At 43.2% G+C, this 15,093-nt stretch overlaps 1 protein-coding gene and 1 long non-coding RNA gene across 2 annotated transcripts in view; one reads left to right on the top strand and one right to left on the bottom strand.

Annotated features, from left to right (window-relative positions):
* The window catches only part of LOC131383982 (uncharacterized), a 57,323-nt gene that overhangs the window by 6,054 nt on the left and 36,176 nt on the right, over positions 1-15,093 (bottom strand). The gene's annotated exons all lie outside the window — the stretch shown is intronic.
* Positions 5,716-15,093, top strand: part of BCAT1 (branched chain amino acid transaminase 1) — a 133,506-nt gene continuing 124,128 nt past the window's right edge. Inside the window, exon 1 of the mRNA XM_032159833.2 lies at positions 5,716-6,097. Coding sequence (XP_032015724.1) covers positions 6,092-6,097 — 6 coding nt within the window. The 5' untranslated portion in view covers positions 5,716-6,091. The remainder of the gene's footprint in view (positions 6,098-15,093) is intronic.

The raw sequence follows: 15,093 nt of genomic DNA, 5'->3' as shown, positions 1-15,093 counted from the left end.
CAAAATGTTGGGATTACAGGTGTGAGCCACCGTGCCTGGCCCAGATAACTCTTTATTGTGGGAGCTTGTCCTGTGCATTGTAGGATGCCTGGCAGCATCCCTGGCCTCTACCCATTAGGTGCCAGTAGCAAATCTCCCCCACTCCCCTAGGTATTATAATAAAAATGTCTTCAGACATTGCCAAATCTCCCCAGGGGGACAAAATCACTCCTAATTGGGAATCACTGGTTTATAACAAGGAGTGCTTCAGGAAAGGCTGCAAATGGGGCAATAGTAATTAAAACGGATCTCGAAGACTGGATATCATTTAGGCAAGCAAAGTCGGAGGAAAAGAAATTCCAAGGAACATTTGTGCAGAAGCAATGATGGAAGATTTCAGGTGTGCTTAGGCACACAACATGTACTCATGTCAGGCTCTCACCAGAGCATCTGAGTGCAAGTTGCATGATTTTGAACAGGAGAAAAAAATCTAATCAGAACGGAGGACTAGGGAGATTACTAGCCATCTGTGTGTTGGGTGGATTGGGGCAGGGAGAGATTAAAGGCAGGGATAACAGTAATCCAGGGGGAAGGTACAATGAGTGACCAAACTAGGGCAGTGAGAGTGGGAACTGAGGGGGATGACCGTGAGAGATTTTGTGGAGATAGAATTGGGACGGCTTAGTGATTACTGGATGGGGGAGGCTCATATCTTTCTCTCTTGCTTTAAGTACTATCTATAAAGATAGGAGCTATATGAAAGTTTGGAGGCTGGATAATTGGAAGCACATTAATGACATCAGCAGAGAGAGGGAAGCAGGTTAAAGAGGGAAGATTATGTGCTTGGATCCAGATTAATTGGGCTTGTTAGAATAGAGATGAACCAGAGATCTAGTATCATTTTAGAAGTTATCAGACTACAGGTCATAGTAGAGACACTAGAGTACAGAGTATAAAGAGGAGATTCAAGATCAGATACAGGTGGGATGAATGCCTTGCCTATATTTAAAGGGCATGAGATGATCATAAATGAGGTATAAGGACCTGCCAGAGAGGCTGGAGGAGATTCTGAATCCTATCGTGGAAGGGAGGAGTTTCAAGGAGAAGGAGGACAGCTTTGTGGGTCAGGGTGGGAAGTACCCTGAGGGGTTCTAGAGAACTAGCAGAAAGAAGACTTTACAATATCCTTTCAAGATAGATAAGAATTAATTTATTTTTTATTTTTATTTTTATTTTTTTGAGATGGAGTCTTGCTCTGTCACCCAGGCTGGAGTGCAGTGGCGCGATCTTGGCTCACTGCAAGCTCCATCTCCCGGGTTCACGCTATACTCCTGCCTCAGCCTCCAGAGTAGCTGGGACTACAGGTGCCCACCACCACGCCCGGCTAATTTTTTGTATTTTTAGAAGAGACAGGGTTTCACTGTGTTAGCCAGGATGGTCTCGATCTCATGACCTCATGATCTGCCCGCCTCGGCCTCCCAAAGTGCTGGGATTACAGGCGTAAACCACCGCACCCAGCCCAGTAAGTCTAATTTTACGTGGGGATTAGGTACTAGAGTGTGTACAACAAGGCTAAAAATAAATCCAGTGAGTCAAAATTGTCATGGGAAATTTCCCAAAAAGTACAGTATAAATGATTTTCGAGTATTGAACTTGGTGTGTGTGTGTCTGTGTGTGTATGCATGTGTGTGTGCACATGTATGTAATGGGCAATAAATGCAAGTATTATAGGAAATATAAAAACAGTACAATTTTGAAGTATTTTTTATTATGAGAAATAGAGAAAGAGAACGACATTGTTTTCTGAGTGTGTAGAGTAGAATTTTAGAGTAGATTTTCCTCTTTTAAGACAGAGTATCATTGCCTTATGTAAACTCTCCTATTCAAATTCCAGGAACTCAAGGCAGAGAATATTTGTGAGTTTCTGCTTTCCTAGAGAAAATTTAGTAAGATACAGGGAAGACATTCTGCAGGTAGTTGGCACATATTTTTCATAATGATGGCAATAAAAGCCTTTGTTAATAACAGTGAGGACAAAATGAAGCTGGACTGTCTGGGGCTCTGAAGTCAACCTCAAAGTTAGTGTCTATTAGAAATGTTAGAGATGCTGTCTCGTCTTCAGTAAAAGACACTGCCCATAGATAGGTATATGGTATATAGCCAGTTTGGATCCAGTTTTCCTTAAATATCTTTTACTGTGACTTGTTTGAAGTACAGTGTCACTGACAGAGTAACAACCTTGGTTGATGCTGAGCCTCATCATTTGGGAAAAGCATGTGTGTTGTCTGGGAGAGAAGCTTTGGGAGTTTACAGTTGACAATGAGGGAGAACTGTGGGGCCTTTCTATCAACACTAGAGGGAAATGGGAGGAGAGATGTAGCTAGATTGTTCTTATATTCTTTTTTTTTTTTTTTTTTTTGGAGATGACGTCTCACTCTGGCACCAGGCTGGAGTGCAGTGAAGTGTGAAGTGATCACAGCTCACTGCAGCCTGGATCAACTGGGCTCAAGTGATCCTTCCACCTCAGCCTTGGGAGTAGCTTAGACTGCAGGCACATACCACCACAACCAGCTAATTTTTGCATTTTTTGTAAAGACTGGGTTTTGCCATGTTGCCCAGGCTGGTCTTGAACTCCTGCTTTGACGTCCCAAAGTGCTGGGATTACAGACGTGAATGCCCGGCCCTCATGTTCTTCTGTGGATGTTAATTCCCTAACTTTCTCACTTCCCTTCAAGCCCTTTATTTATTTATTTTTTTAAATATATACTACCTTCTCTCTTCCTTTGTTGCTAACATCAAAAGAATCCTTACGTAGGGGTAACAGCAACAGGGACGGGGTCGGGGGTGAAACCGTACCTTCAAGCCAAAAACAGCCGGAAGGCTGAAAGACCAGACTGCTGGTCCTGGATGAAATCCCTGACGCAGAGTGAGAATTTCTGTTCCTGTTTGCCTGCCCCTCCCCTATTCTGAGCCCATAAAAAGCCCCAGTACTCAGCCTCATGGAGGGGACTTTCTTGCCTTCGGGTAGGGGGACCACCCCCGCTTCCCTCTCTGCTGAAAGCTGTTTCATCGCTCAGTAAAACTCCCTGCCTTGCTCATTCTTCGATTGTCAGCACATCTTCATTTTTCTTGGGCATGGGGCAAGAACTCAGGAACTAGTGTGCAAGGCAAACTTGACTCAGGTGGGCAAACTGTGTGGGGTGCTTCCTGCAGCAGGTGGTGTGCCCCGAGCTAGGCCTCTGGCATTGCCGGCCAGAGATCCTTGACTGGCAAAGGGACTGAGAAAAATCCTGCACTGGGGGAGAGGGGGGCGAGGGGCGGTCATTGGATCTAGGAGTAATTGCCAGGCTTGCTCTAGAACTTATTAATGCATTTATATCTATGACCCCATCGCTCTCTATCCCCTTATCACTCTTTCTCACAAACTTTACCACATGATACCTGTTTTTTTGTTTGTTTTTTTTTTTTTTTGAGACTGAGTCTCGCTCTGTTGCCCAGGCTGGAGTGCAGTGGCATGATCTCGGCTCACAGCAACCTCTGCCTCCCAGGTTCAAGCGATTCTTGTGACTCAGCCTTGTGAGTAGCTGGGATTACAGGCACCCCCCACCACGCCCGGCTAATTTTTATTAGAGATGGAGTTTCACCATGTTGACAAGGCTGGTCTCAAACTCCCGACCTCAAGTGATCTGCCTGCCTCAGCCTCCCAAAGTGCCGGGATTACAGGTGTAAGCCACCATGCCCGACCATAAAGTAACATCTTTATTGAGATATAATTCACATAACATACAATTCACCTATTTAAAGGATATAATTCAGTGGTTTTTAGTGTGTTCACAGGGTTGTGTAACCATTACCACAATCTAATTTGAGAACATTTTAATCAATTCAAAAAGAAATCCATTGCCCATGAACATTCACTCTCCATTCCACCCTGTCCCCAGATTGAAAACAACTATGTGTTTTCTGTCTCTATGGATTTTCCTGTTCTGCACATTTCAGATAAGTGGAATCATAATATGTAGTCATTTGTGAGATGCTTCTTTCACTTTGCATAGTTTTCAAGGTTCATCTATGTCACCGCATGTAATCAGTACTTCATTTCTTTTTATTGCAGAATACAATAATATTCCGTTGTATGGATTATACCATGTTTTATTTACCCATTCCTCAGTTGATAGACATTTTGCTACCTGATTTAAAGCTTACTTTCTGTTTCTCACACTAGTATATAAGCTTCATGAGGGTGAGAACATTTTTGTTGTTTCCCACTCAGTCCCTAGCATTTTGCACATGGCCTGTCTCATGTCAGTGTCAGGTTCAAATCTATCTAGCTGTGCTTACACTGACGGGGCCAGGAGTTTTCACAAGGACTCAATGGCTGATTAAATGCTTACAGATTCAGAGTTCAGGGGCAGAACTTCTGCAAGCATTTTGGCTGTGGTCAGTTACTTTCAGGTTTTCATTACTTTTTGGTTTTCACAGCCTTCCACAAGTGCCCATAGCCATTATCTCAGCTGCCTCTCTCTTTACTCTCTTGCCAATGGTGCCAGGCCACAGCAGGTGTTATCTTATCACCTCAGTCCACCATACATATGCTTATCACATTGAGGGGTCAACAATTTCACCAGAGGCTGAATCCCTTGTCATAAATGGCTCCATTTTGAGACATTTCAGATTACAAACCACTGTTATATACCAGCCTAGCATGTAGAAATCACTCAGTACATTTATTGAACACGTAATTTAACCATTCATTCACCTGACCAACAGTCATTAAGCACTGACACATTTGTTTTCAACACTCCCTCTCTTCCAAGGCAGGCCACTTCGTATGGGAGATAAATATGACAAAGGATCTGCCCTTAAGAATCTCATAATCCACTGAAGTGACAACTATGCAAACAAATAAAGTAAAATTAAGAAGCTGGGCACAGTGGCTCACATCTGTAATCCCAGCAATTTGGGAGGCGGAGGCGAGGGGATTGCTGAGGCCAGGAGTTCGAGAGCAGCTTGGCCAATTTAGTGAGACCCCATCTCCACTAAAAAATAAAAAAAATAATTGATTTTGAGAAAGGATATGGACAAAGTGCAGCACATAGACCAAGGGCCCAATTCTGTTTGAGGGCATTGGAGGCAACTTCCACAGCAAAGACTTGGGTTGAAATTTACAAAAATAGGAGTTTGCCAGCTTGACAGAGAGGGAGTGGAGGTCAACCAGCAGCACACTTAAGCAGTCATGGAGGCTGGCCTAGGAGCTGGACATGGAAAAGTAGCAATCCTGGAGCTTTGTATAGATGTGGGGAGGGAACTTACAGGGGACCAACTAGGCTACTGGGCAATTTCACATTATAATTTTATATGCTCAAATTAAAGGATTAAAAATTTTCCCCCAGGTACCTAATAAATTGGCAAAAATGGTTATATTTGAGGGTAGACTAAGGAACTCCGGGAAAGAGATTGGCAAACTAGGCACATGTTCTTGACTATTGCAAAAGTACATTTAAAGTAGCCGCGGGGGATGCACGTATACTTTTGGGCAGGATTGTGCCGTGGTCCTCTCAGCATGCAGCAAAGTTACTTTGGGGACAGTAGGGAGGCGGGCAGGAGCCAGTGATGAGGGAATGGCAATCACATTTGACCTCTGATCTGTTTCTTTCCTCCTCCTTGACGTCCCCATATAAATGTTACACGGGCATCCCCACACTCGGGTACGCACCCACAGTGACTGATTCGGGGGTAACCGTGTCACTTGCTTGCAACACTGGCACCTCCGCCCTGCACCCCAGAAATGAGCAGCGAGTGAGGCCCGGGTCTGGGCGCTGGCTCCGAATCTTCGGGCTGGAGAGACTCCACCATCTGGGGGAGGCCTGAGGGAGCAGCCTTAGTGTCTTCCTGCTGATGCAATCCGCTAGGTCGCGAGTCTCCGCCGCGAGAGGGCGGGTTGCAATCCAGCCCGCCACGTGTACTCGCCGCCGCCTCGGGCACTGCCCCAGGTCTTGCCGCAGCCGGGACCGCGCTCTGCAGCCGCAGACCCGGTCCACACGGTCACGGGCTGCGACCCTTGGGATCTGCCCTCCGCTCAGCTCGAGCTTCCCTCGTGGCCGACGGAACAATGAAGGTAACTAACTACTTATGGTTTTGTCTGTGTTTTACAAAAATGTGTGCTTGAATTGAACCGGCAATTTCTCCAAGAAACACAGTTGGCAGGGAGGGGAGGAAGGCGGGACAACCATGGCTTTTATCCCCCGCAAACGTCTGCAGTATCTTCTTTATCAATCGTAGTTTGAGGGGACCGTGCGTTCTGTTCAGATTTCGGTTTAACCTCCACTCGCAGGACGTGCCTTCTCGGACTTTTTCACATTCGCTTTTGGGAACGGAGGTGAAAGGCTGCTACAGCTCCCTCCCCTGCTTGTGAAGTTTGGAAAGGAAGTGAGGGCTTCTCTCAGTTTCTTCTATGCACAGGAGGTGGGGAATTTTGGAGAGGAGGTCTGGAGATGTCCCGGGCTGTAAATGGGCTTTCCTGCAGCCTGTGTGTGATGCGGGAGGGAGCGGCTGGAAGAGTTGACCCGGGTGGAGAGGGGAGGGAGAATGATCTTTTCTCTGTTAAAAGCAGAAGGCCCCTCTTATTTTGTTTCTTGTGGAAATTAAAGCTTCTAGGAGTTACAAATGATAGACGCCTAAGGGCATTCATTTGTTAAACCAGTGAGCACCCTAATGGCTCTGATGTTGCTAATCAAGGATAATTAGCCTAGCTGCCTATTATTTCTGACGATTTAGGTGTAGGGATGTACACCGTTGAGTGTTTTGTTTTCCTTGTTTCATACACTGGAAAACTGCAATCGCATATAAAACCCGAAGAGCAACTTTTTCCAAGGAAAATGAAGGATGGGCAGATATTCTTGCCATCTAACATTTTGGAATTGAGATGACCACAATGCAACCTGAACTTCTGGTAGGAATAAAGCCACGTTTCAGAGTTTCGAAGGAGGGAGATGAAGCGTGGTTCTCAACTGCTCTTATCTACAACCCATCCCAGACCATAGTTTCACTTAGAAGAAATAATATGTAAATAGCGCCTTTGATGCCAAACAAAAACTTTCACTACAATTAAACAGTAACCGAGTGGAAACTATGCGTTTTTGTATTTAACAGAGATCACACAACCTTTCTTCTATAGTTAGAGGTTCTATTTCTGGCTTCCTCATGCTCGTTTCATTTTAGATGAAAAACACACTTTAGTTGATTATAGCTTTAGTAAGTAAAGGGAGAAAACTGTAAGAATGAACAGTCTTGCTTTTCCAGCTTTTTCCTGTCCATGTGGAGTTGTGATTGTTACGCATTTTTGTAGATCCAAAATCCCCTGTCCCTTCCACAAGGTACTTTTATAACATGGGAAACTAGGTAAGATATCTACAAGTAGTCTCTTTTCTGTTTCCTGATATTTCCTAAGATTAAGAAAGAAATGATTGTATTCTAGGTGTGATCGAAGAAGTATGGGAGGTTCCATTAAGTTATCCACTTATCTCTTAAATATGTATTGCTATCACAAGCTTGATTTTTTAAAAAAATGTTATTTGCACATGGCATCTTGATTGCCTTTGTCCTCAGCAAATTCTCCGGGCTTAAGTCATGCATGAGCTTATATTTTGAGATGGACACATGCAGAATGGGCAACTGGATAAGAAACATAGTATATACACTGAGTAGCATGTGTACAAAAATGGTAAGTGCATATTATGACTTAATAGATTTAGATGGAGATTTAAAAATGATACACATGTGAATGGGATGGAGGCAAGGGAAGTCCGTGTGTGTGTGTGTGTGTGTGTGTGTGTGTGTGTGTGTATGGAGGGAAGACCGGAGGCCTAGTGGGGAGAGAGGTTTTACATTCCAGACACAGGATGTGGCCCCTCAGGCTAGGCTCAGAGATGTAAAGCTAGTTAAGCTGGCCTAACAAAAGGGTGGTGGTTAGAAAAAGGAAAAAAAAGGTGGGGGTTGGGAAGGAAAAGAATTTAATGCTGGCCAATATTTTCATCTGATAAGTTTCAGTAATGAGTAATTTCACTTGATTTCAGAACTACAGAGAGAAAAGGGGAAAAATATTTTTCCTTTTGTACGCAAGAATTTCTCTTGCTTTTCAGCCCATTAGAACCAGATCTAATTATTTGAAATCAGTTTAAAACCTTATTACGAAAGGAAGTTGAAAACATTTGATCACAACTGAGGTTTGTACTATGGACTAAAACCAAGATGTGCTTTCTGTCAGTAGCTGTGCAACTCCCTGAAAAAAGAAAAATAGCTCAGAGCTATCTGAGCTTTGTGAAGGCTACACAATTTATCAGGTCCAGAGAGATAGGAGTGTGAGACTTCAGCCACGCCCCCCGTACCCATGCGCAGGAGTAGTTATTTAAAGACATTTTGTTCCTGACTAACTGCCTCACTCATTATGTTCCTGGAATTTGTGATACAAAAAAAAATGTTTAGCCTATCAATAGTTTATATAGTTTATGTTATTTTAATATAAATTCTTCTCAAACAACTTAGAAACTGCCTCTTTTTTCTTTTAAAAACCCACTTGTAACTGCTGTATATATTCAGGGCAACTTGATTTGGTGTTTCCTTGGTTGCAGTCCTCAAATTTGACCTCAATATACTCTCTACTTATATAAATCTTGTCTCAGTTTTGTCCATAGGCTGACATTTCAATTGTTTTCCTAATTATATATTTTGTTCCTTATTTCTCATGTCTAGAAATAAAGCAAGGGAAGTGAACAGCTGGAAAGCTGATAGTGGTGTTATTAACCTAACCAAGAGGGCTGGGCTTATGAGTAAATTATTTCTGTGCATAAATGAAAGATTGTTTCTAAATGGTGGCTATCTTGAGCCTTTGGATTAGTTATGTCTTTTGGGGTTTCAGGTTGCCGGCTTCTTTACATGGCCTCTTCTCAATTGGTATAGGAAGTTGGAAGATAAAGAACTTTCTCTATTTCCCTTTAGTGTTGGTAATCACAGTTTCTTTAAATAACAGACAGTCACCCCAGGGAAACCCAGTGGCATGATCAGCTTTATGCTCAGGAAGGTTTGATTACTGTATTGGAGAGTGAGAATCCGGGACCTTCCATGATAGACATAATTGTCCCAGGTATCCTCTACTTTCTATATGATGCTATCATTCTTTTTTCTTTTCTTTTCTTTTTTTTCTTTCTTTTTTTTTTTTGACAGAATCTCACTGTGTTGTTCAGGCTGGAGTGCCGCAGAGTGATCTCTACTCACTGCAACCTGTACCTCCTAGGTTCAAGCAATTCTTGGGCCTCAGCCTCCTGAGAAGCTGGGATTACCACCACGCCCAGCTAATTTTCGTATTTTCTTTTTGTAAAGATGGAGTTTTGCCATGTTGGCCAGGCTGGTCTGGAACTCCTGGCCTCAAGCAATCCGCCCATCTCGGCCTCCCAAAGTGCTGGGATTACAGGCATGTGCTATCATTCTTTTTGAGCACAGGAGGAAACTATGGCTGATCTGCTCATTTTACGGTCAAAAATATAGGCAGCTTTTGTATTGTAACATTATCCCCTTAACAGCTGTCCAAATGGTCTATACATTTCACCTAACATATGGTAAATGTTCCTCCTGATGGCCTTTCCTGAGCCTCTGTCCATTCAACTAAGGCCACTGCAATGGGATTGTATGCAGTTCAGCCAAGACATAAATGTGAGGTGCCGGCCGGGCGTGGTGGCTCACGCTTGTAATCCCAGCACTTTGGGAGGCCGAGGCGGGTGGATCACGAGGTCAGGAGATCGAGACCACAGTGAAACCCCGTCTCTACTAAAAATACAAAAAAATTAGCCGGGCGTGGTGGCGGGCGCCTGTAGTCCCAGCTACTTGGAGAGGCTGAGGCAGGAGAATGGCGTGAACCCGGAAGGCGGAGCTTGCAGTGAGCCGAGATTGCGCCACTGCACTCCCGCCTGGGCGACAGAGCGAGACTCCGTCTCAAAAAAAAAAAATAAAAAAAAAAATAAATAAATGTGAGGTGCAACTCACATTTTTTAAATGTTTCAAAATTAAGCATTTAGGTGCTTTTATTCATAAACACGACTTTGCAAATATTGGTAAACAGTTTCATCATAAGACCTTGTCAGTGACTCACAATGTCAATGGTGAAGGCAAAGGAGAATCTATCTTTTCTGGAACACCAAGTTCAGGTATCAGTTTCAACTATGCTTATAATTTGTGCTCTGAAGTCCACAAAGCTAAATTATCTTTCCCCTAAAAATTGAGTACTCATATCCTTAAAATAGCTTGGAAATCAGATTACCTTATGAATACAGCATAGCATGTCACATAAACATTTTTCTTTTTCTTTTTTTTCTTTTTTTTTTTTTTGAGGCGGAGTCTCGCTCTGTTGCCCAGGCTGGAGTGCAGTGGCGCGATCTCGGCTCACTGCAAGCTCCGCCTCCCAGGTTCACGCCATTCTCCTGCCTCAGCCTCTCCGAGTAGCTGGGACTACAGGCGCCCGCCACCACGCCCGGCTAATTTTTTGTATTTTTAGTAGAGACGGGGTTTCACCGTGTTAGCCAGGATGGTCTCGATCTCCTGACCTCGTGATCCGCCCGCCTCGGCCTCCCAAAGTGCTGGGATTACAGGCTTGAGCCACAGCGCCCGGCCAGACATAAACATTTTTCTACTGTCATATTATACCTTTTTGGTGGGAAAGACTATTTTGCAAAACATTTTTCTTGTGTTCAGTAATTAATGGGAAAAAGAAAATCTAAAAGAAAGAGACAGTTATGTCCCAAAAATACAGGAAAATGGAGGAATGGAAACAGGGAAGACCAATAAAGAAAAAAATAGAGGAAATTACATTACAAGGAATAAACTGAAGTCATACTGAAAAACATGTGGCTCTTTCTTATTGAAAGTTGTGAAATACTTGTAAAACTCCGCTAGTTCCATTAAGAATAGTCTTTAATCTAAAAAGAACCAATTCATTTGTCAGTTCTTTATTCTGATGTGTAGATTTGAATGTTTCATCAATTGCATTTACAGTTTATCCCTCAGTGCGAGAACTGTTTTTGCTGTTTTGACTATAAATGGATATCTGCTTTAGGAAGACTTAAGAAGCCTGGGACATAGGATTACAGATCAAATTCTATTTGACTCCATAGAAATCGAGACGGAAGGAGCACCTGTTGGGATATTCTAGACCAAACATTCCACAGCCGTCTCTTAACGTGACTGACAAAGAGACACAGTTGAGACGAAGTTTGGGTATATCCTGGGATGAGGCCAAGGGTGGACTTGCACAGGATGGTCACAGGGCAGTTGTTAGCATTCCACCACTACATAAAAGGGTGATTTTGCCAAGTGCATTTCATTTCATTTCAGTTGATTTAGGTACCAAGTTATATTGTTTTCTTTTTTTTTTTTTTTTTTTGAGACGGAGTCTTGCTCTGTCACCCAGGCTGGAGTACAGTGGTGCGATCTCAGCTCACTGCAAGCTCTGCCTCCTGGGTTCACACCATTCTCCTGCTTCAGCTTCCCGAGTAGCTGGGACTACAGGCACCCACCACCACGCCCGGCTAATTTTTTGTATTTTTAGTAGAGATGGGGTTTCACCGTGTTAGCCAGGATGGTCTCGATCTCCTGACCTAGTGATCCGCCTGCCTCGGTCTCCCAAAGTGCTGGGATTACAGGCGTGAGCCACCACGCCCGGCCTCAAACTGCTTTAACTGAAAACATTCTTCTAAGGAAAGCATCAGAAAACTTACTAGAATTGCTTAATAATAAATAAATAATACAAATAAAAGAGCAAAATGAGAAAGTAGACAGACTCCTAGTCTATTGTGCTATTGATCTCTCCAGGTTCTAGGCTTTCTTGGGTCTGACACCACTTTGTAAATATATATATATATTTTTTCCAGATAGGGTCTCATTCTGTCACCTAGGCTGGAGTGCAGTGGTACAACCATGGCTCACTTCAGCTTCAACCTCCTGGGCTCAAGTGATCTTCCTGCCTCAGTCCCCTGAGTAGCTGGGACCACAGGCACGTGCCACCACACCCGGCGAACTTTTGTATTTTTTGTAGAGATGGGGTTTCTCCATGTTGCACTGGCTGGTCTTGAACTCCTGGGCTCCAGTGATCCACCCACCTTGGCCTCCAAAGTGCTGGGATTACAGGCATCCATCACTGCACCGGGCCAGTTTGTAAATCTTATGAAAAGTATGGCCAATCTTTTGCAAAATGTGCAAACACATATAGACACAAAGTTTTATATCTAAGTTATTGGTTATTAAAGCCAGGACAATAGAGTGCATATAGCATGGAAGACAGGTAGAAAAGACTGAAATGGTTTAGTTATTCAGAGCAGTGGAGAGCTATTGGCTCTTGCCTTTGCAATCAGCTGAGATATGAACCTATATAAGCAGAAGCTTCACGCTGCCATTTGAATATTGAAAATCTCTACTTGCCTTTTAGTTCAAGAGATAAACAACCAATGGTTTGTTTGTTCACAGCACATAAGTTATCACTTTCTTCTTTGTTTCATCTCATCAAGATCTAAGGTGTATAGTTACAGAATAGAACTCGGTTCATACCATCTGCACCCCAATTTCTTTGATCTTCAACTAGTTTGGAAGTGTGTGTGGGTGTTTTCTTAGCCAAGGTTAATATGCAATTTCTCAGTGGAGTGTAGGAGTTTGGGGTGCCTAGCTTTCCTACTTCCCACTTAGATAATTTCCCCTAGCTGTTGTACCTGTCAAAGGAGAAGGCCAGTATGGCCACGTTCTTTGCAGGTGACCCCACCTTAGCCACAGCTGATTGTAGCAAGGGTGTATATTTGGCCCAAGTCCAGCCATCTTTTTTTTTTTTTTTGAGGTGGAGTCTTGCTCTGTCACCCAGGCTGGAGTGCAGTGGTGTGATTTTGGCTCACTGCAACCTCCGCCTCCCGGGTTCAAGCAATTCTCCTGCCTCAGCCTCCTGAGTAGCTGGGATTACAGGCGCCCATGACCACACTTGGCTTTGTATTTTTGTATTTTTAGTAGAGACGGGGTTTCACCATGTTGGCCAGGCTGGTCTAGAATTCTTGACCTCAAGTGATCTGCCCGCCTTGGCCTCCCAAACTGCTGGGATTACATGCCCAGCCAGCCATCTTTTACTTCCTTCTTGTTCTCTTATTCCACATATTCAATCAGGTACCATGTCCTGTGGACTCTGTCTTCTCTGAATCTGTAGGTTCTGTCTTTCCCATTACCCTGCATACTGGTTTATGCTCTCGTTACTTCTCACTTGAATTATTCCAAAAGTCTCCCAACTGGTCTGAAGCTTAATTTTCATTACATGCTGTTCGATGTCATTCCACCACTCAAAATCTAGGGCTTCCCCATTGTCTCCTGAGTTGAGTTTAGTGCATGAGACCTTTTAAAATCTACCTACACCTCTTCTATATGCATGCATTTCTCTGGTCATAAGAGAGGATTTGATCTATCTCAAAATGAGTTCTTATGTTTGCATTTACTGGTTTTTAACTCCCTCCATCCTATCTATAATTTGCACCACGTTGCTCACCATGCAGCCCACTCCCCAGACACCTTGTGAGAACAGTGATCATGTTTTTGCAGTGGAATGAACATGGTCGAAAGGTGGGAAGGTATGCATAGATTTACATTTTGAAGTCAGGAAATAAGATACTGATCAATGCTTTAATTCGACTGTGCTTATTACCTTTTCCTCTGTTGTAGCATGAACCTTGCCCCAATAAGATATTGATCATATGCTGCAACTCCTCTGCACTTACCTTTTCTTCTACCATGGCATGAACCTTGCACCATTGTTGGTGCTTTACAGATATTAGTTGAGTTAAATCGAGCTCCTATTTCTGGATTTTCAAGATTCAGATTAATTGATTCTGTTTTATACTTCTCTGTTTTTGAACGGTACATACATCTGTCCATGCTTGGATTTCTTTGGAATTAAAGCTTTAATTGACTTCCAAAAGACAGAGGATTATAAAAACACAGAGAACAGTAAAGTATTTACATGGTCTTAATGACTATTGCCAAACTCATATAGCTGCTATTAATGCCTATTGCCAAACTCATAGCTGCAAACTCATGTAGCTTAATGCCTATTGCCAAACTCATATAGCTGCTATATATGTCTACTGGCAAACTCACATAGCTGGTTAATTTTAAGTTGATTGTAGGAAAAGTCATGCAAAATGGTGCTACATAGGAATATAAACTGAACACCACAAAAATCGTAATGAATAAACTCAGTAATGCCAGCCTGTTCAATCACTAGTTTTCAGATTAAGGCAGTATGTAAAGGGAAACATCCTTGGAATGGTCTTAGAATATAGAACAAAGTCATGTGTTTGGGGATCTTAACCAATTCCGATACTGTTCAACATGTGTTTCTTTGTTGCAAACAATGCAGTTTTTAAGCAAACTAATGAATGCATACCCTGACAAACAAATCCAACAAAAGAGGCACTTAGAGCAGTGTTCATTGCATCCTAGAATTTTGAAAGAAAAAATCTATTAGGTCATTTTGGGCTTTTACTTCTGCTGAAGAAGGACTGTTCTTTTGAGTTTATTTTTCTAGCTTTCAGTTCTATTCCATTTAAATGCCTCGAGAAATAGGACTTCTCAAATTCCCTGTGGAGAGTGCTGGCACCTACTATATTCACTTTCGAAGGTCTCCTGATAACTGATTTCCTTTTTCTTTTGGTTATACACATCAACTATTCATGGTTGGCTCTGCTGATAGTTTTCCATGAGTCTTTTCATTTTTATTTTTATTTTTATTTTTTGAGACGGAGTCTTGCTCTGTCGCCCAGGCTGGAGTGCAGTGGCTCAATCTCGGCTCACTGCAAGCTCCGCCTCCCGGGTTCACGCCATTCTCCTGCCTCAGCCTTTCCGAGTAACTGGGACTACAGGCGCCCGCCACCACGCCCGGCTAATTTTTTGTATTTTTAGTAGAGACGGGGTTTCACCATGGTCTCGATCTCCTGACCTCGTGATCCGCCCTCCTCGGCCTCCCAGAGTGCTGGGATTACAAGAGTGAGCCACCGCGCCCGGCCCAATAGTTTTCCATGAGTCTTTATGCTTATTTAAAAG

The sequence above is a fragment of the Hylobates moloch genome, unplaced genomic scaffold, assembly GCF_009828535.3.
Source record: "Hylobates moloch isolate HMO894 unplaced genomic scaffold, HMol_V3 SCAFFOLD_8, whole genome shotgun sequence".
Lineage (NCBI taxonomy): Eukaryota > Metazoa > Chordata > Mammalia > Primates > Hylobatidae > Hylobates > Hylobates moloch.
Note: the sequence above shows the minus strand (reverse complement) of the source record. Positions and strands in the feature narration are given on the sequence as shown.